Source organism: Leptosomus discolor, chromosome 1 (genome assembly GCF_034619465.1).
Source record: "Leptosomus discolor isolate bLepDis1 chromosome 1, bLepDis1.hap2, whole genome shotgun sequence".
Lineage (NCBI taxonomy): Eukaryota > Metazoa > Chordata > Aves > Leptosomiformes > Leptosomidae > Leptosomus > Leptosomus discolor.
The window spans coordinates 211,752,268-211,775,589 of record NC_141391.1 but is presented as its reverse complement, the minus strand read 5'-3'; the positions used below and the strand labels follow the sequence as shown (position 1 = coordinate 211,775,589).

The 23,322-nt window shown below is 46.3% G+C and overlaps 1 protein-coding gene across 1 annotated transcript in view; it reads left to right on the top strand.

Moving 5' to 3' along the window:
• Window positions 1–1,962, top strand: part of CAMK1D (calcium/calmodulin dependent protein kinase ID) — a 222,704-nt gene extending 220,742 nt beyond the window's left edge. The window contains exon 11 of the mRNA XM_086474695.1: window positions 1,841–1,962. Coding sequence (XP_086330821.1) covers window positions 1,841–1,962 — 122 coding nt within the window. The remainder of the gene's footprint in view (window positions 1–1,840) is intronic.
• Window positions 1,963–23,322: the final 21,360 nt, after the last annotated feature.

Here is a 23,322-nt window from a genome sequence, read left to right as displayed (position 1 = left end):
TCTGAGGTCTCTGTCCTGCCTCTTTCTTTCTCAGCAGTTTTCTCTGGGGACAGATTTCTTGCACGAGAAAGATCCCATGCAGCAAGTTACATGAAACAGCTGTGCCACCATTACAAAATATGGTACTGCCTAATGCTATTAATAGACATTTAATGAGCTCTCCAAATAGTTTCAAATGCAGCAATTTCACATCGTTGAAGACAATTAAATACAAGTAGGTTATGTCAGGCTGCATTCTAATTCTGTTCTCTGTATTAGAGCAGAGTAGAGGTGATGCATTGGGCTGGGTTATGCTACCTGTCAGGAAAGTTTAAGTGACTCGGTCGGGATTTCTCAAGTGTGTTAGCCTGTTTCTCAGTCCATGCCTGGTTTATTCTGTTTAGACATTATTGGACTGTCTAGGTTAATTACAGGACCTAGTTTGCTGTATTTTTAAGGTAATAGATAAATTGCAGCACGAAGCCAAGGTGTCAAATGTCAATACTGCTGGGAAACGGGATGTGGCTGAGTGTAGGTACAGCATAGTCACCCCTGAGGTTGACATGCCACCTTCAAGCGTGGAAAAGTAGTTGGAAGTTATAACAAGCAACAAAAAGATCCCAAGTAGTCAAGGGGCCATATCAACCTCCAGTCTGAGAATATATTAATATAGGTTTCATCCATCATTTATTCACAAGGCTGGAAAAATGAACTGTAGACGTAACCGCTCTGAGCCTGCATCTTGTCAGAGCGAGGTGACCGTGCCAGGTCCCCATTCAGCAGCTTTTTTCACACCGGAGCTACCTTTGCACATCAGTGCCTATGAGGCTGCCAAACTGCAAGGAGAGCTGCACGTGCTGGAAAAATCTTAAGGATCTCCCCTGTGGGGTCTCAGCCGCTGCTGGGAGAGGGGTAGTTCATCCACAGAAAGCTCTGGCAAGGATATATTTTATTTCTCTTAATGAATGCTTTCCATAGAAACTGCTGACGTTGTGCTGGAATAGCAAAATCTTGAATCTGTCATTCAAAACCCAGCCTACTTTGGGTTTTCAGGGGTTATACTTTGGAGGGTTTTGGTTTTTAAAGCTGTGGCGGATGGTTCACTGGAAGCGCACATTTTCTATAAACATTTTAATTTAGCTAAACCCCCTTTTTTTTTTTCATCAAAAATATCTGACAGAAGTCTTTGATTAGTTCAAAAGGAACTGCCTGGGTAAATTTTGAGTCCAGATACTCAACCTACGTCAACCTACGTCTCTTAGCTGCATGTCCTGGAGACACACCAGCAAAACCTGGAGCGATGTAAGCTGTCGCTAGAATGATGTCCAAGTCACACAAATTTGCATACCCTCTAGGTTTACTGGAACTCAGCGATGAATTTGATCCACCGCACTTTTTTATCAGCAGCTTTGCAGGATGCCTGGGGAAATTTTTTTAGTCCAGGTGCATGGTCTGTTCATTTAGCTAGGTGGTCATGATGAGAAGTTTAATCATCTTTAACATGACCATGAGGAAAATTATTCCGAGCAAGTACAATGCTGGAGGGATTTTTGAGTCCCACAACTCTTTGTCTTCACCCCCAGAAATGTGGAATCGGTCTGGTTGAACATGTACCAAAGCTGGACATCTATTCATTGCGACAACTGCTGGTGGTGGCAGTAGGCGAACGGCCCTGGGCCAGGAGGGCAGAAGATGCCCCGTGGAGGTACCCAGCCAAACCACCGCTGTGGGAAGAGCAGGAGTGCCGTCTCCAGCTGCGGTCCCCTCCGCTCTGTAGAGTGCTACAAAAGAAACTCAGCTTTGCCCACATTCCCACCTCCAAAAATAACACTGCTAACTCTGTTTCTGGCTTTCCTTTTAGGTATGTCTCCATCCACTCTCTGTAGTTTTGTTTCATCTGCTTCTTCAGGCGTTTCTGCAGTAGGAGGGGACCGGAGACCCAGACCCACCACAGTGACCACAGTGCACACAGGGAGCAAGTGAGAGACGGGGCGGCAAGGAGCGGGCAGGCGGCTGGGCTGGCAGGTTGCCTCTGCGCGAACCCACCCTGCGGTGCACGCTCAGCGAAGGACTAGAAGAAAGAAGATTTTTTATGGCCATATTTTATACTGCAATTCTGAAATGTTTCATTTATCACAAACTTCAATGACTCCAGGGGGAACGGATCTAACAGTCTCTGGTGCTGTACATATATATACATATATATAAATATATATATATATATGTGAGTCTAGCAATGTTCTAACTGATGAACACTCATTCTTTTCCCCAGCGTTTTACTCTTTTCTTAGTATAGGTAACAGTATATGTTGTATTTTTTTTTCCATTAACTACGAACATCTCAACTGGATTATTTAAATAGAGATACTTTTCTGAGCATTATTTTTTTTTCTGTTAAAAAGTACTTCCAGTAATGTCCCTCCTTCCAGTTTGCTGGGGGATAGGCTATTTCTGTAGGCAGGAATTGACATTAACTTTGCAACACGGGAGAATTTCAATGGCATGCCATTTCTTGCTCCTCAAATTGGACTGCAAATCTGTCTGGCTTTAGCAGAGCTGTTACTGCTCAGCTTAAGAAACTGCTGCTTTCCCTCCCCTCCTCCTTCTTGAAAGCCATGGCGAGAGTTAAATTGCCACCAGCTGGGAGTCAGCTCAGCCTTGGCCTCATTCCTGTAGCATTGGGGATCTGCAGCACCCTTGTTTCAGAGCAGAGGCACACGGTGCCAGTCAGGAGCTGACCAGAGCTGAGCAAACACAGTGACAGAGCATGGTCTCATCCTGCAGCAACCATCTCCTTCAAGTCGCTGTGTGTTACAAGCAGAGTGAAAGGAAAGGAAGGCGTCAGGCTGGGAGTTGTAGTCATCCTCTGACTTGCTGTGCTGCCTTTGAGCAAGACATTTATTTCACCAGCCTCCTCCCAGCCTGGCCTCTGGTGCGGGGCACATCTAGCCTGAGAGCTCCGTGCCAGAGGTGCTGAGCACCTGCAGCTCCTCAGGGCTTTGCCTGGCATGGCTGATGCTCAGCACCTCACAGAGTGGCCAAAACTAGGTATCAAAAACCAAATAGAAAAGTCTGGACCTTATTCTCTGCATGCCTGGGTTTCACCCCTGGGGAGAGGGGTGATGCCTGCACCCCTCTGTGAAGCTCTGGCAGGTACTTGGGTGTAAAGTGCAGGATCTGGTGTAGTGTTGCTCCATCACTCTTCGCTCTGGCCAAGGGCTGGCAAGGAGTGCTTGGCCTGGAAAGCAGGACCTCACTGAAAGGCACAGGCACATGCAGGGGCACTGGTGGCACTGCCTCCTTCTCCCCAGAAGCTCGTATACAAAAGCAAGCTTGATTTCCCCATTTTTTTTTTAGTTACTATATACATGCACTTCCCAGACTCCAGGTGCTGGTGCATTGTTTAGGAACAGCCACTATGACTGTTGTGCAGCCATGCGTCTAAACAGCTTGAAACAGAGAGGAGAGCAAATCTGCCCGGATTTGCTGAAAGGCTCCAGGTTACCTCTATGCCATTCCCAGCTGTGATTTCCCTTTGAGGAGGAGAGAAGGGAGGTGTGCAGCAGAGGCAAGCACCCTTCCCCTGCGGCTGTAAGCCTCTCGCACCCCAGACAGGTCCATACCCCACCAGAGGCACAAGCCATTCCCCACAGTGTGCTCTATTGCCACGCTCGCCTCATTTATCCTGCACAAGAAGTTGTGAAAGCCGATCACAGACACATCTGAATGTATCAGGCAATAGTGACCATGCTGGGAAAAGCCATAAGATCTGTATTTTTCATTGATACTTCAAAAACCTGCTTCAGCTTCAGCCAGTTGTCTTTAGCCAGCAGACCCGGGATTTCATCCATCGTACTTTGAGTGCTAAAAGCTGGAAAAGCAGGTGGCAGGGAGCGCTGACTCCATTTGATATAGCCACTCCTTTGGTGGTACTTAAAGCTGTTGCATGAGATAGATCTCAAGTTTCCTCAGTATTAAACTGCTCTGAGTGAGCCCCTGGGAGCTCCCGGTGCCCCAACCATGTTGCAGCTGGCATGGGTGCTCACACAGAAAGGCTTCAACTTCAACTTCTTGGTTTAGGAAAGATGCTAGATATTGGCCTTTTGGGGGTTGGTAGCAAAACTCCATATAATTTCCCCAGTGAGGACTCCTGACCGAGATTTGGGCAGACCGAAGGGTAGAGGATCTCCTTGCTGCAAGTCATGCTCCTGTCCCCATCCCCAGACCACTGCCACCATATACTCCTGCCCCACTGAAAGAAGAGTTTTAGGAAGAGCTTTATCGGTGTTTACCCTCAGGGGTCTTTGTATTTTGCTGCAAAGGTATCTGAAAATGAATATAACACAATCTAAACCCATTCTAAGGTCACTTAATTTTGACAGCCTGAGTAAGGAAGCTTTAGTTTAAGAGAGACTCCTACCCCAAGAAATTAAAGTTATTTTGAACCCACATAAACTCAGCTGGCCTATTCTGCTCCAGTTGCATGGATGTAAATAGGCAGCCCCCTGGTTTGGAGTCAGTGGAGTTACCCACGTTTACATGCATACAACCAAAAGCAAGATTTGGTTAGGTAATATTTTTGTCTTTGTATAGTTGTTTCAAAGATCAGAGCTCAAGCATTCCCTCTTTGCCTTCTCTTCTGAAACTCAAGATCTGGTTTGAACTTGATGTAGTTGTTGAGGCCACTAACCAAAACACAGCATCCAAACATATCTTACAGAAAAAAAAAAAAAAAAAAAAAGAGAAAAGAGAATGGATTTCCATCTGCAAAACAAAGAGCAGTGACGGGAGCAAAGGCAGACATGCTGTCCTGCAGCTGGGGGTGGTTCCCATATGCTGGCTGCCCCTCCTTGCTGGATGCTTTCTGTGTTTTTTGTTGGGAGGGGTATTCTTTCCTTCCACACTTGGAATTAGGGTGATTCGTTTTCCTTCCTGCAACTAATATTCTGCTATAGTTGTGTAATTTATCATCATTTTCTTTGGCTTGCTATCAGCTGCTGGGATCTTAAGACAAGAAACAGAAGCATTTAAAAGCAAAACTGTTTCTTTCTGCTACAATTTTGGGTGGTGGGAAGCTTTTCTTTTATATCAATGAAACACAGCTGGAGACCTGACTGGGGTTCACCAAATGCTTAGAGAGATCTCCTGTCATTGAGTCCTGAAGTATCTCTTGGTTGAAACTTCTCAGTTTAAATTTGGGTAAATCTGTTAACTGGGGTGGCTTAGCAGCCCCCAGGCTAGATTTATGGAGGGGGGTGGAGCCATTTGCCCCTCGGCAGCACGGCCTGGTACGGCAAACACTCCAGCATCGCTTGCTGGGGATGCTACGGTGCCATTGTGTGTCCTGCCCCTGCCCCAATGCACCTCTGCTTAGCCACTCTCACATGCGAATGCAAAGCCAGGATTAAATAATGTGTGCGTGTGGGAAAGGGCTAGTAGCCCCAAAGTAGAAGATTCAAAACAAATCCCCAATTGGCCTTGCCATGAAGGACCAGGTAGAAAAATCCCTCTGGGCTCTTTCCCAGTGAACCGTCCTACTAAACAGTGTGTGATTTGATCCTCGCATGAGGACTTCAGCCTGGACTCACCTGTTTTGTTACCCTTTTCTGCTTTACTTTACTGGCACCGATGTGTTTTTCCTTTGTAACTTGTTTTCCTCAGCTCCTTCCCCTTCTTTTTCTTTGCTTGCAGCTTTGATTGTTGATTTTTACCTCCAGAGTCACAGAGGCCATCTCTGATGCCAACAGCAGTGCTCTTGCTGGGAAAGCAACAAAAAAAATCCAGAAAGCCTCCAGCTGGCCCCTTAGCCTGCAGAAGAAGTTGTGAGGACAGGCTGCCTGTGAACTCTGCGAGCTGAAAGTCAGTATTGCAGTGGCAGGGGCTTCCACTGCTGATTTTGCATGTGACTTCATCCCCAATGCATCCTAACTTTCTGCTGGATCACCCCTTCTGCAGCACGAAATGGATATTGTCCCCACGGCACGACTAGTGGGGAAGTAGGAGTACGGGGAAAAACTGGCAGTGATGCTTTCCTGAGACTGTGTTACTTCTGCTGGTGATGTCTCTTCTGTCCTGGTTGCTATTGTACAGGTTCCATTAGAGTAGTGGGTGCAGAAAAAAAAGTAGGATTTTGCCTATGCCTTGTGTGTCTGTTATGGTTTTGGTGCTGAAATAAAACAAAGCAATGATAGAGGTTCGTTCCTGATATGAATCAAACCACAAAAAAGGGTGTCGGCCCACTGGTAGAGATCTCCATGTAGTTCTGCAGTAAGCATTAGGTAGGGCTTTCCATGGTGCCTGTGTCCTGCATACCTCCATGGCTATTGACAGTATTTTTTCTATAACCAGTTCTCTGTCTTCTGGGCCCCTGCCCAGCCCTGAGGGACTTCAGGGCTTGTCCAAAGCTTTTCCCCGCCCTAGGAGCCAACACAGCCTCTGATCTCTGGCTTTTCTCCCCAAACCCTCTGCAAACCAGAGTGTGGACCTCCAAGGTGCCCAAGAAATGCAGTGGCAGCTGGCCTGGAGGCTGCCCCTTCACTAAGTGTAACCCTATTTTTGGGGAAACAAGCCCCCAGGGAAAGTCGGATAGCTTTCAGCCATTGCCAGGCAGGGAGAATATTGTCCTTTGGTGTGAACTTGGTGTTAACTATATCAGATAGAGGGAAGCCTGTGCTATTATTTCCCCCTGTGATAAGAGCTCCAGCCCTGAGCAGGGCTTGGTGAGCACTGCATCAAAACACCAGATTGACTTTGCCAACAAGTTCATGCAGCCTGTAGCCTGTTGCTTTTGCTCTTTCCAAAGAGGATTCATCAACTGGCAAAATAACAGTTTGTAGACTGAGCCCTGAGGTACAGAAGTATCTTCATTTCGGCGTATGGAAATTCTCATTTAATGGTATTACTTGCGTTCTTGCTCCCATGCATATTTATCCATCTGAACTGGGGCCTGAATGCATCCCAGAAATTATTCATGGGAAGGGAGTTTTGCTTTCATTATCATGCCTATTTGCACCAGAAACTTGATGCAAAGAATTACACTCATTCAAGCAGAAAGTGGAAATACGCATGGAGCCTGTGGTATCCCAGGAAAACAGCATCTAAACCAAGCGCAGAGGATCAGTTGGCAAACCACTGTCAGCAACAGCTGAGTGAGGAAACAGCAACCTGCTCGCAAATGTTGCACGCGCAGAGTTTTCCCTGGTAAATCAGTAATTCGCTATTTCTTGCCCAGCAGCGAGTTTTACGCAATCCCTTTCGTTTTTCCCCACATCCCTGCAGCTGGGTCCTGCCTTCTCATCCTGTCTGCCGGGGTGGTCCGGTCTCTGTGACACACGTGTGTGCGCATGTGTGTGTGCTTGTGTGTGTGCTTGTTGTGGCCCCAGGGATCAGAGATCCCACCAGTGGGAGATCAGGAGTTGGTTCAGGTTTTTTTGGTCCAACTTTGCACAGTTGGGTCAAAACTGTGTAAATAGTGTTTGTAACAGAGGATAAAGCCTCTTTAGCCCAGACTCTGGTTTTCGAGACCCCTTCCCCACCACAAACTGTGCCACTGATCTGTCCAGGTAGCTATTTTTTTTCCCTCCTCTTCATAAATGATCAGATTAGAAGAGCAGCTCTTACATTTTTTCCATACTCCAGAGTGGAATCAGGGCATGTATGCTCGCAAGCGTTGTGAAAAAAACATTGCTGAACTAATGATGACATCAAATGTCCAATAAATGCATGATACTGCACTGCATGTATTAAACTGCTGTTCACTGTTTCTGTATTCCCCAAGCCTTTTCTTTATGCACATTCAACCCAATCTTTCCTTCGAGGGGTTTACTTCTACGTTTTGCTTTTAAATGACTCAGTGTATCTGTAACTCTAAATCCATCATTAAGTTTGAGTAAATGCAAAAGCTGATGTTCTGTAAACAAGATACTGCAAAGCCTGATAATGTATATTTTGTCTTTCCTTTGAATGCTCTGCAGCATGTACAGGAAGAGTCACCATCCAGAGCAGCTTAAAACTATGCAGCAGCCATGTACACACGCATAGAAACAGGGAGTCGGGGAGGGGAGGGTCCCTTTTTTAATACGCTTTAAAAAATTGATCCGCATCAAAAATTCCTTCCCTGAGTTGCTAATGCTCAGGACTACCAAGAAGTATGTTGGTGTGTTTCTTTGTTTTTACTTTTTTTCATTTGGTTCAGGTTTTTTAGTCAAAACTTAGACTGGTTCGCTCAATACTTAGTATTTTTCTCTGCCTGCAAGATATTCCTTTCTCATCTGTTGCAGAATGAAATGCATTTTGGGGACCAAAATGCTGTGATTATTTGCCTGCACAAAATAGGGCAGAGAGAGCTGAGCTAATTATCCCATACTTTCCAAAGCACCACCACCTAAATACTAGCATTTAATCCTTGAACCTCCATGTAGTACTGCCATTTATTTGGAGAAGTTTGCTGCGGTACTTTTCCTTCTTCCACCTGGAAATCACGCCCTTGCCTTCTCTTCCCTTAATCATTGACCCATTTTCAGTTGTGCTGGTCTTTCTAAGGCAGGGTACAGGATGGCCACATGGTACCTGTGGTACCCCTGGACCAATCCTCTTGTGGGCAACAGCAGGGCATTGGTCCCAGCTCCTGAGTGCTAGTGTGGAAGATGCTCAAATTCCCAGTACTCAAAGCAGAGCCATCTGAAAGGGCTGGGAAATTGCTCTGGGTTCCTGGCAAGGGCATGCCAAGCAGTGGGGCTGGAGAGAAAGCACCATGCTGGTGGCATAGGGAGCAAGTGTCATTCCTTGGAAATTCAGCCAGGGACTGCTCCGTGGTGCCTGAAAGCACCAAGAAGTCTTGAACCCATCTTCAGGGCTGATGCTCAGCCAGGATGCTGCGCCATTGCCAGAAGCGCAGGAAGTGCTACATGGCAGCATAAAAAATCATCATTAAGAATGGTTATAAATCAGCCTGATTCAGATTGCTGAGTCAGCACATGGTGCAAGGGCTCCCTGAGGAGTGGACGTGCGCTGCGGTTCCTGGTGGGTGACAGCTCCTAGGGGGTTGCTCACAATAGCTCTGACTTTTCCCATCTCTCATCTGCAACCCCTGAGCCCAGCATGGCAACGCACATGGTATGCCTTACGAAGTCAAGCTGTAGTATGATCCACAAAGTGAAGAGCATGGAAGGCTGTAGCTCAGTGGGAGGTGCGGTGTAACTCATGTTTCTGGTCAGCGCAACATCAGTGTCCTGTTGTACATTGGCCTCTAGTTAAGAAACAGCATTTTGGTCAGTTTGGGCCTTCTTTTTTTTTTGGATAGATATTTGATTTGGGTCAGCAAACAATGAAAAAAAAAAAAGCCTAGTCTGCCCAGAGTAGTGACTCCCCAAAAATCCCCAACTGCAAAACATCTCTCGGTTGACTTTTAATGAAAATGCAAGCATGTTTTCTAAAAAGGCTGAAATCTTAAGCAAGGAATGTCAGTGTGCCTAATATTGCAGGTCTTGTGATTGATACAAGTTCATAACAGCATCCATGTCCAAACAGAAGGGAGAATGTGTATTTACTCCATGCATGTATTAAGGCATCGCAAAAGTTTTATCTGCATAATGAGTTTGCAATACTGCAAGTTGTTAATGGGGCTACGTCGCAAGTGGTTCTCTGCCTTGACAATCATGTATACATATCGAGATTTCTATCATAATGACAATTTAAAGGGATGACTAATTGTTTTCCTCCAATAAAACCAATTAAATCACCCCGATGTGAAGTCTGATGTTTTTGAGTGCATGAGCCTCCACTGATGTGCAAGAAAGGGAGTGAATAATTTCTAAGGCCGCCTCACTGCTCTGTTGTGTTTTGTGTAGTTGTGTCCTTTTGTGTCTCAAAGGACAGTGAGATCTTTTTCCTCCCCAATTTACTCCATAGGGAAGTGTATTAAAAGGATGATTTATCCTTCAGGTGTTTCCTAAAGCTGCTGTTGGAAGTGATGCTGTGACAACATACGGAGACACGGCTGTCTCCTGGGGATTGAGAATATCTGTATGTGTCTGGGTAAAGGAGAGGCAATTGTTGGAGACCGCTGCACCTTTGAGCTGGTCCTGGTGACTTACACAGCCTGTGGTGGGAATCATGAAAGAAGATGAGATTTTTGCGTTTCCAAGTCCCTTTGCAGTCAGCAGTGGGCTCCAAGTGCTCTTGTGTGCGCTCCATCATTGGCTTCCTTTTCCTCCAGACCATGTTCCCAGTGTGTGTTATGACTTGCTTTTTTATTTTCCTCTCTTATTATTGATTTTCCCCACTTTTATTTCTGCTTTTCTAGCTTTCACTCACTGGCACACAGTAATTCCTTCCCCTTTAAAAATAGCTGGCAAAATCACTGCACCCCGACAAGCGGTGTTGGGCACCCAACAGGGAGGTGGGCCTGTGCTTAAGGTCAAAAGCAGGTGGTTTTAGACATCTGGTTCGGTAACAGCTAAAACGAACAGCAGTGATAATGGCCAGCTCATAGCAACATAAAGAGAAAGGCAAATTACTTAAATAGCTTTTATAGTGTGAATGAAGAAACAGCCACCAGAAACAATCTGATTATTCTTTCAAAGCTATGGTATGCAACTGTGGTCACAGAACTAGGATTAGATGCTGGACTGTACCAGAAGAGATGAGATGACCTCCTATTTGTGCTCTGGAAAAGCACATCCATGGGAAGGTACATCTTTGGAAAAGTACATCCAAGTACAAAAACGCTGGCAGGGAGTGGGTTGGAGGCATACTGTGACACTGAGGCACAGACACATGATTCGCAGTGTTAGGAGGAGCAGCAGATTCTGTAGGAAGACTCCACAGTCTTCCCATATGACACAAGCCTGAACTCTGACCATCCCTTCACATTCAGGACCACACTCACCTGTGTAAGTTAGCTCTCCTGGTTTGGCTCAAATTGTGCAGACTACTGTAGTCGAAGGCCTGTCCCACATTTCACCATGAAACAAAAATCAGCCAGGAAAACCTTCTCCTGTCTTGGTTTTAAAATCACTGGTTCCTCTGTAGGCTCAGTGGTCACCCAGTGTGCACGAAGCTTTTCCTAGCTCCCAGTGAGACAGGACAGAAGATCACCACAGGACCATTGAAATCCTGGTGCTGTAAGATGGGCTTTTGATGTCATGTCAGTATTTACTTGATCTTTGTGCATTTTCTTCACTGTTATGGGCTGAGCCACAAATTCTTGGCTGTTTGAAACAAACGAAAAAAAAATGTCAGTACAAAGAAGCCAAAGGGACAAGATTGAGATGAGGCTATAGAAAATATTATGCTTGCAACCTTGCCAAAATCCACAGCCATGTTTGCACTGGAGGGAAGGAGACTGTCCTTACTTTGAAGGCTTTCTGAGTGTTGGTATGTGCTGAGGGTCTGGGTTATGCCATACATCAGCCTTTCTTCATGCTATACCAAGCCCATTTCTCAGCTCCTTTGGTCTTCAGCACTGTCCCTCAGCAGAACCAGGGTTCCAGTGGGCATCGCTAGGCTATGGGCAGCTTTCTTCCACAGTCAAGAGGAGTTTTGCATGAGTGGTATATTTTAAAGCAGAGCATGTGCAGGTGCCCAGTTTCCAAGGCCACCCAACCTCAGCAGGAATAGACCCCCTGTGGTTCAGGGTCTCCACGGCCAGATGATGCTGAGAAGATGTTATGCACAGGGCTTTCAGCCACAGCACTTGTTTCCTTGCAGCATAGACAGCCCTACCCTTTCTCTGGTTATCCCTACACTGAATATCATCCTTAAGGCCAAACCTACCTCCTAGCTTGTCTGTGCATCCACAAAACCATGTTTTCAGATATGGGCTTGTGAGGATCCCTTTGGGGACTGCATGAGGAGAGAACATGGGCCTGCACTGCCCCAGAACAATCCCAGGACACCATAAGCTGCCACAGGGACAAGCGGACATGATGTTCGCATCACATTATACTTCCTTCCAGCTCTGGACATCCCTCAGGGAGGAGGTGCACCTTCATTGCTGTGGGTATGTGCCCTGCTCAGCACATTTGGGTGCTTGTTTTGGTGGGGCCTCTCTACAATGCTGAATTACTGTGATGATAATAGTTCTTTATAACTGTGGGGGTGGGGAAGAAGGACCATCTGGATCAGCACTGCAAGTATTCAATTGAGTATTTCCAGATTGTTTGGCATTTGGGCTTTCTGGATTACACTGGGATAAATTCCTGGCTTCCAAACTCTGTTTACTTATCCTGAATTCAAAAGTTTCTTTTCTTTTTTAATCTTTGGGGTTTTTTTTTAGTAATTGCACTATTCTGATAAAGTTATGGTCAGTTAATGGCTCATTTACCTTCTTCATAAAAGTGTTTTGTTTAGGGAAATTAATAATAATAATAGAGCTGAGAGGCAATTTGTTGTTCCCATTGAACTCACGAGCTTTGTGCTTTCTTTGGTGCCATATAGGCTCTTGTATTTCTTTCATTTTCTTTCTTTAGGGCAGAAGCAAGAGCTGTGTTCACATCTCTGCCTCTGCTTGCAGTCTAGCAGTGACCAGAAGTGCATAATAAATCTCAAACAAATACTTCTTTTTTTGGAGGCCAGCTGGGCAGGTACCCTCCATACTGAAGAGCTATATATCACATTTATAAGAGAACTACTTCAGGTTTGCCTTTGCTCAAAGAAGAATCTGAAAGGTAACATTCTCACCCAGTCTCTGATCCACCGCAACTCAGTGTAGCACCGAAGTGGGTCAGAGCCGTGGTCCACCACAAAGTTGTAATCATGGTGAAAATCTGTGCCACCAAAGTTGTGATCATGGTGAACCCCTACTGACCTTCAATGGGAGTTGAGGGATAAACTCCTGTTCTCAACAGAGAGCACAGGTACTTGACGGGCACACACTGGAGTTGTAATATATGTAATACAATACAATATAATACAACACAATGCAATTTATTATTAGATTATGTTATAGTATATTATAGTATATTAATATTATATTATATATCATATTATATTATGCTATGCTATATTACGCTATATTATATTATTATAATGTCTCTGCCAGACCAAAGCAGAGCAACAACATGGCATAAACTGAAGGTGTGGGACTAGGCTACTATGCCTTTCCAGTACTCAAATGATAAGAATTTATCATGTATTTCAGGTGTGGAAAGAAGAAGGACAAGCTTTCAGGTACTTTTTGGTCACAACATCTAGAGAGGGGATTCAGCTATGATCAGGCTAGGGCTGAATTCTTAAGACAATGTTTACCTTCACTGCCACCAAACATATCACCATCAGAGTCCACTGCTGAGTCAACTAATGATCACCTTGGAGGCTCGTGTTAAGGGACTTCCAACTCCCCATCACTCACTAAGTATTTGTAGTATTTATATGCTGACTTCTGATGTGCTTTGCAAGGATCTCAAGACAGCCATAGAATGGTTGAGGTTGGTAGGGACCTCGTGGAGGTCATCTGGTCCAACTCCCCTGCTCTACGAGCAGGATCACCTAGAGCAGGTTTCTCAGGACCTTGTGCAGCTTTTGAATATCTCCAAGGATGGAGATGCCCTAACCTCTCTGGTCATGGACTTCACCATTCCAGGAGAACAGACTTCAGCATTGACTGAGCCTTCGCTAACAAGTCCAGATAATGTACAAGTTAGTTAAAGATCCCAAGGAACAAAAGAGAAATTCAGATTCCACTTTCAACCTTCATCCTCTGTTTTGCTTCTTTTTTTTTTCCATGGAGAAGATGAGCATCTGTGCAAATATGCATTGGTAAGGTCAGTGGTCTAAATGTTTTCCTGAAGGACAGCTTGCCATGATGCTGGCTAGAGGATCATTTGGGGTCGAAAAGTCACATTATGCAGTGAGTGCTATGTGCTTGAATTTACCAATGGTTCACATTAAATCTAGGAACAGAACCAACTGTTCAGCAATTCCACTGGAAGAAAGACAAAGACCTTCAAGAAAGAGCCAACAGCTGTGGTTAAGAAGGATTTGTTAGCAGGACACCTGGGGGCTCTACTTATCTGTGCAAAGGAGGTGGTGATAGACTGATGAGATGATTTAGCTCCAAATGTGACTGAACATGAACAGGGTCCTGACACCTGTGCCTGGAAGTAGAGGTGCCCAGGGCTAAATATGGCTACTGCATGGCTCAGGAGGGCTGTTCTGCTGTGCACCCAAGCAATGCTCCCCAGCAGGCTGAAGGACCTGTACCAGGCTGTGCCCATCACCACTAAGTTGGTTGTAATAAGGTGAGCTGGGGACCTCAACTGGAAAGTATTTCATTCTTTAAATTCTCCTGTCGCAATGTTAATACAATAATTCTGTTTAGCATCAGCCTACTGATTTATTGATTCAGTCTTAATTGGGTCCTGAACTGGGTCAGTCATTGCATCATTCTATCTTTAATTGCTTTAATGAAATTCTAGCAAATGAGACTGGTAATATGATTGCTTAGAGGGATTTTTGCCTGTTCATGCTTCTTAGTGAAATCCATAAAAAATGAAAAAAGAAAAGCATGAGCTTATCCTGCTGAATTGCCATTTGTATCATGGAGTCTGAGTGAAACTCAGAAAATCAATCTGAAGTGCCCTTGGCTCTTCCTCCAGATGCGTGTCCTCAGAAAGAGAAAACTTAGTACATCAGCAAACATCCCCACAGAAGAGAAATGCATGGAAGAAAATAGTAAAATGTGAAAGTACACCCTGGGTTCCAGTTCCCTCTTTTCAGGCTTCCTTTGACTTTGCATGCAAGTTGTTTAGGAGAAGACCTAACTACCTACTTAGATCCCAAAGGTGAACTTCAGCCCAGTGGCTAGAGCATACCCTGAGAATCACTCCTGTTCTGTGAGCCCAAATCTCTGTGGTTTTTTAGGTCTTCCATCATGTCCCAAAAAGTTTGTCTGGTCCGCCTTCTCTTTTCTGGCAGCTTGGTGCACAGACAAACATTTTAGGCAGAGGACTCAGCAGTACCTGTGAGAAGGATCATTTTCTCCCTACTGTCTGCCGTGACATCCATGAGAAGCAGCCTTGGCCATCGTGGCTGCTCTCCATCACCACTGGGTACTTGCCTGTTGCCTGCACAGGTCCTTACCACCTCTTCCCTGCTGGATTTCCAGCAAAGCTGCTGCACTTGCAATGCATTTTCTACCACTGGGCTGAAGAGCTCTGTGTTGCCAAGGCTGCCTGTAACTTCTTAATGTCCCCGTTTTACAGCTAGAAGTATGCTGCTTCCTCCCACTCCTTGCTCATCAGTGAAGACCGTACATCGCATCTCACTTGACCCTGGCTCCTGCTGTAGAGAAAATATCATTACTTATCAGCAATGCGAAGCTCCCCAGAAGCCCTGCTCACACACCCCGAAGCCTGTTTCTACAAAGAATACAAAGAATTGCTTCAAAGGTTGGTTGCAAAACCAAAGAAAATCTGCAGTTAATTAAAAATTATGAGAATTAAGCATACAGCAGATGAGGAATACAAAGTTCAGATCAGCTCCCCAGCGTGACAATGCATTTTACTTTATCCCTTTAGCAGAACAGGGATTTTTGTCTCTGCATGGGCTGTAACGATGCGGCTGGAAAGCTTCCATTGACTTTAATTAAAACAGTGTGATTACATTTTCCTTTATCCAGCCTGTTTAGCCCCTGAGTCAGTGCACAGAACTAGGTACATGTCAGGGTTGCTCTGAGTGCAGCATTAACCTTGCTCCATTGACCAGGTCTGGATCTGGAACACCAATAGAATCACAGGATGGTTTGGGTTGGAAGGGACCTTCAAGATCACCCAGTTCCAACCCCCCTGCCATGGGCAGGGACACCTTCCACTAGATCAGGTGGCTCCAAGCCCCATCCAAGCTGGCCTTGAACACTGCCAGGGAGGGGGCAGCCACAGCTTCTCTGGGCAACCTGCGCCAGTGTCTCACCACCCTCACAGTAAAGAATTTCTTCCTAATACCTAAACTAAATCTCCCCTCTTTCAGTTTGAAACTGTTACCCCTCAGCCTATCACTGCACTCTCTGATAAAGACTCCCTCCCCACCTTTCCTGTAGTGCCATTTAAGTACTGGAAGGCCGCTATAAGGTCTCCCCGGAGCCTTCTCTTCTCCAGGCTGAACAAGCCCAACTCCCTCAGGCTCCAGACCCCTCATCGTCTTTGTGACTCTCCTCTGGACCTGCTCAAGCAGGTCCATGTCTTTCTTATTCTGGGGGCCCCAGAGCTGGATGCAGCACTGCAGGTGGGGTCTCACTAGAGCACAGTAGAGGAAGAGAATCACCTCCCTCGACCTGCTGGCCACGCTTCTTTCGATACAGCCCAGGATGTGATTGGCTTTCGGGGCTGTGAGCGCACATTGCTGGCTCATATTCAGTCTTTCACCCACCAGCACCCCCAAGCCCTTCTCCACAGGGCTGCTCTTTATCCATGCATTGCCCAGCCTGTGTTTGTGCTTGGGATTGCCCTGACCCAAGTACAGGACCTTGTACTTGGCCTTGTTGAACCTCATGAGGTTCACACAGGCCCACCTCTCCATCCTGTCCAGGTCCCTCTGGATGGCCCTCCCTTCCCTCCAGTGTGTCAACCACACCACACAGCTCGGTGTGGTCAGTAAACTTGCTGAGGGTGCACTCAATCCTTGTCCATGTCCCCGACAAAGATGTTATATAGCTCCAGTCAACAGCCTGTCCCTGGGCGGCCCACAGCTCTAACAGCAGTGCCATGCAATCTTAGCCGCTGCAGCAGAAGTCAGCTGTCCCAAGCTGGCTGCACCTGAATTCACAATATGTGTTTTAAGACAGTTGCACCTGGTATAAAAAGCCTCCTACCAGTCAGACCCACCAGATCAGAAGGAGATACATTATATTTGCAAAGCCAATACAATGCAAGGTGGTTCAGTTTTGCCTAGAGAACAAAGTCGGCGAGTTTTGTGTCCACTGCAGGACAGCTTCATATTTGCTGCCTTTGTCTCATGTATTTTGTGCCTTACTGAATGTGGTTTGGGAGATGTGTAGACAAATAAGGAGACGATGGGACTTGCTTTTGCTCCATGACTGCAATGGCTGGTAGCTGAGACAACGTGCTGGCCTCTCGTAGCAAACAGCATCCGCATCAGCTGCATTTGGAGAGGGACCTGGCTGTGGTGTGAGTCGTATGTAGCTGCAAGGCTGGACTTGGATGATTGCACTTGCAAGGATGGGGCCTGGCAAGAGATGTCTGAAGTCTTGGGCAGTTGCCTGTTGCCTGACATCCTGGGGCCAGTCATGCAGCAAACATGCTCGCAGCTGGAGTTTCTCCTGCATGCCAAGGAGCCCTGCCAAGTGAGCCCCTCCTGCCCAAGACCTGGGTTGGGCTGCCATGCTGTTTTGGAGGGCAGGAAGGTCCAGTTCCATGGATGCTTCCCGGGCAGCGTTCACTTCATCACTGGAGAGGCTTTGCTGGAGGTGTGAAGGACCACTGCCTGCATAAGCGTGAAACAAGTGGATTCAGTGTAAGGGGATGTGTGAAAATTTTTTCCCTTCCCAGATACCCTGGCCCTGGATGACCCATATGGCTACGAGGAGAGCAGCCCCTGCACCCAGCGTTTAAGGTTCAATAGGTCCATGTGAAGCCACTATCAATGTATTATCTCCTCCTTACACTCACCTGTGTAATTGTGTAGAGGCTGAGAAGGCTCCTGGCAGATGTCAAACATCTCATTAGTGGTGCTGCTGTCTTCTGCCCCAGGCTGTGTCTCAACAGGTTGGGTGTTTGTTGCCTATGCTTGTCCAACATACCCTGAGTATAGATACCTGCTGAAGCACTCATGCGTGTTGCAGCACATCAGTGTATGTTATCCTCCAGGCCTGGCACCTTCGGGATTTTCATCTGGATGTGTACACTCACCTGGAAGCTGCCAGTCCTGGGCCTGGGTGCTGCTTGTTCCCTTTAATATTAAATTGCTCTTGGTTAAGAACACAAGATGAGCACCTGAATCAGGCTTTGGTGTGAAGGTTTCCTCCTGCTTTGGTCAGTGTGTTGGTGCCACCGAGCTTCAAAGCCACATCCCTGGCAGCAGGTCCTGTACTCCTGGCTGTGTTTTGGTCCAGGTCTGGGTGGAGGGTCCCTTCCCGACCTGGGGTTTCAGCCTCAGTTCACAGCTTGGTGAGAACGATGGGGGCTGAGGAGGGTTTTGAACCATGATTCTAACTTCCCATGGTCCATGTGTGCATAATCATGTGCTAAACTGTGTATGACATCATATATTAAAACCAGACACTGTCACCAAGATGGCAGTATTGGCTGGCTCCAACCTTGTGATTTTTTTAAAATATCTATATTGTTATCAATTTTGTTACACGTTATTTTACTAATACGGATTTTGATTTTGGTTTATTATTGTTCATCTTACTTTTTATTGTTATTATTATTATTTATTATACTTTTATTTAATATTAGTTTTATTTCCTTGGGTACCCACTGAAATAAAGGAACTGCCCAGTTACCTGGATTGTCCCTTTGGCCCAAATAGCTGCCATACAAGTCTCTATAGGTGCCACATGTGGTAGGTGCCTCTCATATGCCTGATCATGCCAGCTGTGCCCTCTACATCAACTCAATGAAAGCACTTGGTGAAGCCTGGGAAATCGTCCCACCAAGACTGTGCTGGGATGTAGAAATACAGCAGGGTTTAGCCCAGCAGCTTGAGCTTGGTCTGTCTCTGAAGGGTCTCGTTTCCCCCTCAAGGTGAGTCTTTGATTTGGGAGGACCTGTACTGCTGGCAGTGCAGTGCCTGCATTGACCGTCTAATGTTGCCCAGTCCCTGTCAAAACACTAACACTCTTCGTCACAGTCTCTATACCTTTCCCACGCAGTTTGCATTCTGCTCCCTTAATCAGCTCCTGATCACCAATCAATACGAAATCCTTTCTCATTTCTTGTTTTAAATGACCTTGTTGCTGCTGCAGTGGTTGTCAAACAGCTCTCCCGTCCCAGATGTGCCTGCATGGCAGGGCTTGGGTGACAGTTACCAAATGTAATGGAGGACTGAAGGAACGGTGGAAAAGTAGGATTATTTTATTATATTATATGCTATGCATCTCTTAGTGCACTCAGCAGCTCAGCATGTGCCATTCCCATGATCAACGTGGTGACTGCTATTGCAGCGGGCCTGAGAGAGGCAGTTGGAGGTGAGATGCTGGAAGGGATGTATGTAATTCTAGGTCTTGGATGAATTTGTTATGCTCTTGAGGTCTGATTGATGCTCAGGACCTTGTCCTGACAAATCTGATCCTAGTGCTTTATTGGAGACATCTTTCATGGGGGATTTAAAGATGATTCTCCCAAACTGCTCTTTACCAATTTGTCCACCTTGTTGACATCACCTTTAAGTGTCCTCCTGCCAACCCATCCAGCAGCTCCCTTCTTGATGGAGGAGATGGATTAATTTATTTCATCTCAGCCACTCTCTGGCTCACAGCAGTGTTTTGTGACAGGCCATTGAAGTGCAACATGGCTACAGCGCTGAGTGAATGGTAGTTCATGTTTGGTGCAACAATGACCCACCTGTGGGAGGCACATGGATTATCAAGAGAGCATTTCAAACAACGGGGCTGTGGGCAAAAGCAGCTGATACTGCCATGCCCTCTCATGCCACGGGGACACAAGAGAACAGGAGGGTTTTTTTTGAGCTAGGCAAGGTTTCCTGGTTTTGCAGGCTCACGGGCATGGAAAACAGCCTTTTTTCCCTAGATCTCAGTGGAAATGAGGCCAAGACCATTGGTTTTTGACCATACTCTCCATCTTGGAGCAATTCCAGATCAGTGGTGCTTTTTCTCTCCTGTAGGGTGAGGTAGCAAGTGTGTGGCCACAGGATGGGCTTCCCTGGTGACATGAGAATGCAACTATAGACAGTGCTTTCTGGCAAAGCCTTTTAGTAAGTGGCACCACTTGGACCATCATAGTGCACTATATATCACTCAGCTGTGGTACAATGCTGGGGATCCCACCAGTGTCCAGTATTACTGTGGTCCATAAGCCTGGGACAGTGAAACTGGTTAAGAGGGAGATTTGGCTGAGGGTCTGCAGCTGAAAAACTCTTAACCATTCATTATAACCTGCCTGAATTTGGGTGGATCTTCCACAGAAGTAATAGACTTGATATAGAAATGTCCACATCAGACTCCAGCTCTTTGCCCCGAAGATGGTGATGGTAAAAAAATCAGCAAAAAATATTTAGAGAAAAATAAAATGTTTTTCAGTTGCAGACAGCCCCAGAGATGGTTGGCAGTTTGGAAACTATTTTTTCCATGCACTGAGGCAGAGACCAGAATCAGCACGGAAACTTCCAACCTGAGAAGTGTAAATACAGCTACTGGAAGTGGTGCAAAATCACAGCTGTTCTGCTCTCCTGGCAAGCAGTGCTGGTTCTGGCTGCAATTATAAGATCCATTTCTTGAGGCAGGAATTAGCTCTTTATCCTGTGTTTATGGGGAGCAAAATGAAGCCCTCATTTTGTGAAGAAGAACAGATTAAACTAGCCTGAATCACCTATATATACACAAGAGAAGAGAGTTCAGATTATAAGTTGTTTTCTTTTACCACAGAAAAGGTTTTCATTGCTGCCAGCTTCCACCTAACATGCTATACCTATTGGTGTGTATTGCAATTTCTAACATCTCTGAAACAAATAATTTGAGGACAACGTTACCCATGGTCTGTTTTCCTCCAGCAAAAGCTGCTTTTCCTGGCATCAAGAAATGGGAAAAATAATTTATTGACAACAGTCTGTGACATTTCCTCTCCCTTATCTCTTGAGGCCAAGTCTCCAGCTAGCAGGGTATTTCAGAAATAATCATAAAAGAAATATTAAAAAGAAGAAACAAAAACAGTTGCCCCATTCCCATGGAAATGCATGGGAACGGTCCAAGCAAGCACCCCTTCACAATTTGGTTATGTGTTTGTCCTCGGACAGTGAGTGCAGATCAGGCATCTCATCCTCTCTGTTGTCTGTGTGGCCTTTACTGGCATGGCAGATCAAATAAATCCCTTTTGCCTTGGAGGGTCTCTGCTTCTCTCTGGCCGGGGGAAGTGGAACAGAAATGTCACCTGAGACATAAATAAGTGGTTGGGACAACCCGCTGGTCTGTGCTTTCCTTCTCCTTTGTTGACTGGTCCAGCCCTTCCCTTGTGTACCCTGGGTCCCTCTCTCCTCTTCCCAAGCCACCAGTGACCCTGCAGGAGCACGCCTGCCCAGTGGACACACTCTTACCTCCTGAGTGAGAAAGAGTTGAAGAAATTGGGCTGTGAAGGTTAAAAGAAGTGCAGCCAGCATGTCGAGGGAGGTGATTCTGTCCCTCTACTCTGCTCTGGTCAGACCCCACCTGCACTGCTGTGTCCAGCTCTGGGGCCCCAATAATAAGAAAGACATGGACCTGCTTGAGCAGGTCCAGAGGAGGCCACGAAGATGATCAGGGGGCTGGAGCAGCTCTCGTATGAGGACAGGCTGGGGTTGTTTAGCCTAGAGAAGAGAAGCCTCCAGGAAGACCTTATAACGGCCTTCCAGTATTTAAAGGGGGCCTATGGGAAAGGTGGGGAGGGACTCTTGATCAGGAATTGTGGTGATAGGATGAGGAGTAATGGCTTCAAACTGAAAGAGGGGAGATTTAGATTAGGTACTAGGAAGAACTTCACTGTGAGCGTGATGAGACACTGAAATAGATTGCCCAGAGCAGTTGTGGCTGCCTCCTCCCTGGCAGCTTGGATGGGGCTTTGAGCAACCTGGTCTAGTGGAAGGTGTCCCTGCCCATGGCAAGGGGGTTGGAACTAGATGATCTTTAGGGTCCCTTCCAACCCAAACCATTCTGTGATTCTATGATTCTATGAATAACCTGAGACACTTTTCAATCAGCCTGCTGCTACCCTCCTACTCTACAAATTCATGAGACAACCCACAAGCTCCCTTGTTGCTCTGTGGGAAGCTAATGCGATGCCTCTGATGCCATTTTCCTGCCCGAGGTCTCATACCCACAGAGCACATTTGCTTTACTGAGCAACCAGCAGTTTAAAGGCCTGCTTCCAGCTGCAGGTCCAGGGCTGCCAGGGAGGCTGCGGGCAGAGACGAAAATCCTGAGCATGTGGGCTCCAGCACTGACTCAGCCGAGCAAAGCCCTGGCAGAAGCAAACATTTCCTTTAGAGCCTGTGTGATGTGTGCATGGGTGGAGGGAGCACAGTAGATGACAGGGCAGATACTTATAAACTTCAGAGACAGGATTTGACTGAGTCCTGTAAAAATTACGGTTTGGATTATGGCCTATCTGCTAGAGTAAACAGAACAGAATAGGAAAAAAAGATGTGTCAAAAATCCTCTCTGCTCTCCAAAGAGCATGTCTGCTCTGCAAGGAAGCACTGAGAAAAAGCAATGGTTTTCCAGACTCTGCTTGTATGGGGAGTACTGGGAAAACTCCTGAGGCAGATGCTGCATGTGGTGGCTTACCTGCCCAAGTGCTTGTCATCCTCTACGCATGGCCACAGCAAAGGGATGATGTCCCCATGGTTCCTACCATGAAGGATTCCCCCGTTTGCCTCCTGCCAGGAAGCCTGCGAGTATCAGAAGTGACAAATCATGACAGTCCTCGGGAAGGACTTGGGTTCTGTGTGGGGACTGTGTAAAGACTATCAATAGTCAAAGGCTGTCAAAAGAGCTGTTGATGATGAGGAGCAGAAGAGACCTCTCAGGGTTTTGCTCCAGCCAAGAGTACATTTGTCTCATCCCTTTTGTTCAGCTAGGTGTGTTCCTGTCTCAATAAGCGATCCAAGTTTTGGCCCCTAATGCAGACCTCTCTGATTCATCCTCTGCAAGGAGCTACATCCCCTCACTGATGTGCTGGCATCTCCTCTCCCTGTTCCACTTGAGCAGCTGGCAAGAGATTGGAGCAGGGGCCAAAATTAGAGGATCCCTGGATCTTCTTATGCAGACCTGCCATTGAACTGCCATATGAATTAAGTGATTTACATGTGTCTTGTGCCTTTGCTTGACTTCGAGTGGAAGGGGATCATGCAAAGCCTTGCTTAAAGCATTTTGAGCATTTTAAAGACTCGACGTAGTCAGTAGAAAGGTGAAGTATTTTGTTGCATTTGTTCCCAGACTGTGATCTATGGGCTGCACTTTGGCAGCTGGTGGCCCTCCAAAACCGTGTGGGTTTGGGTTTCCTTTTGACTGCCTTCCTTGCAAAAAAGATCCCAAGAGTCTGTAAGAGCAATTAGAAATGGAGAAAAGGAGCCAGGCCACTTTGTGTGCTCTGGACACCGACAGCGATGGGTTGAGCTCACCTCTACTCTTCACCAAGTAGCCACCCGAAAGCAATGCCTCTGGGTCAGCAGCAA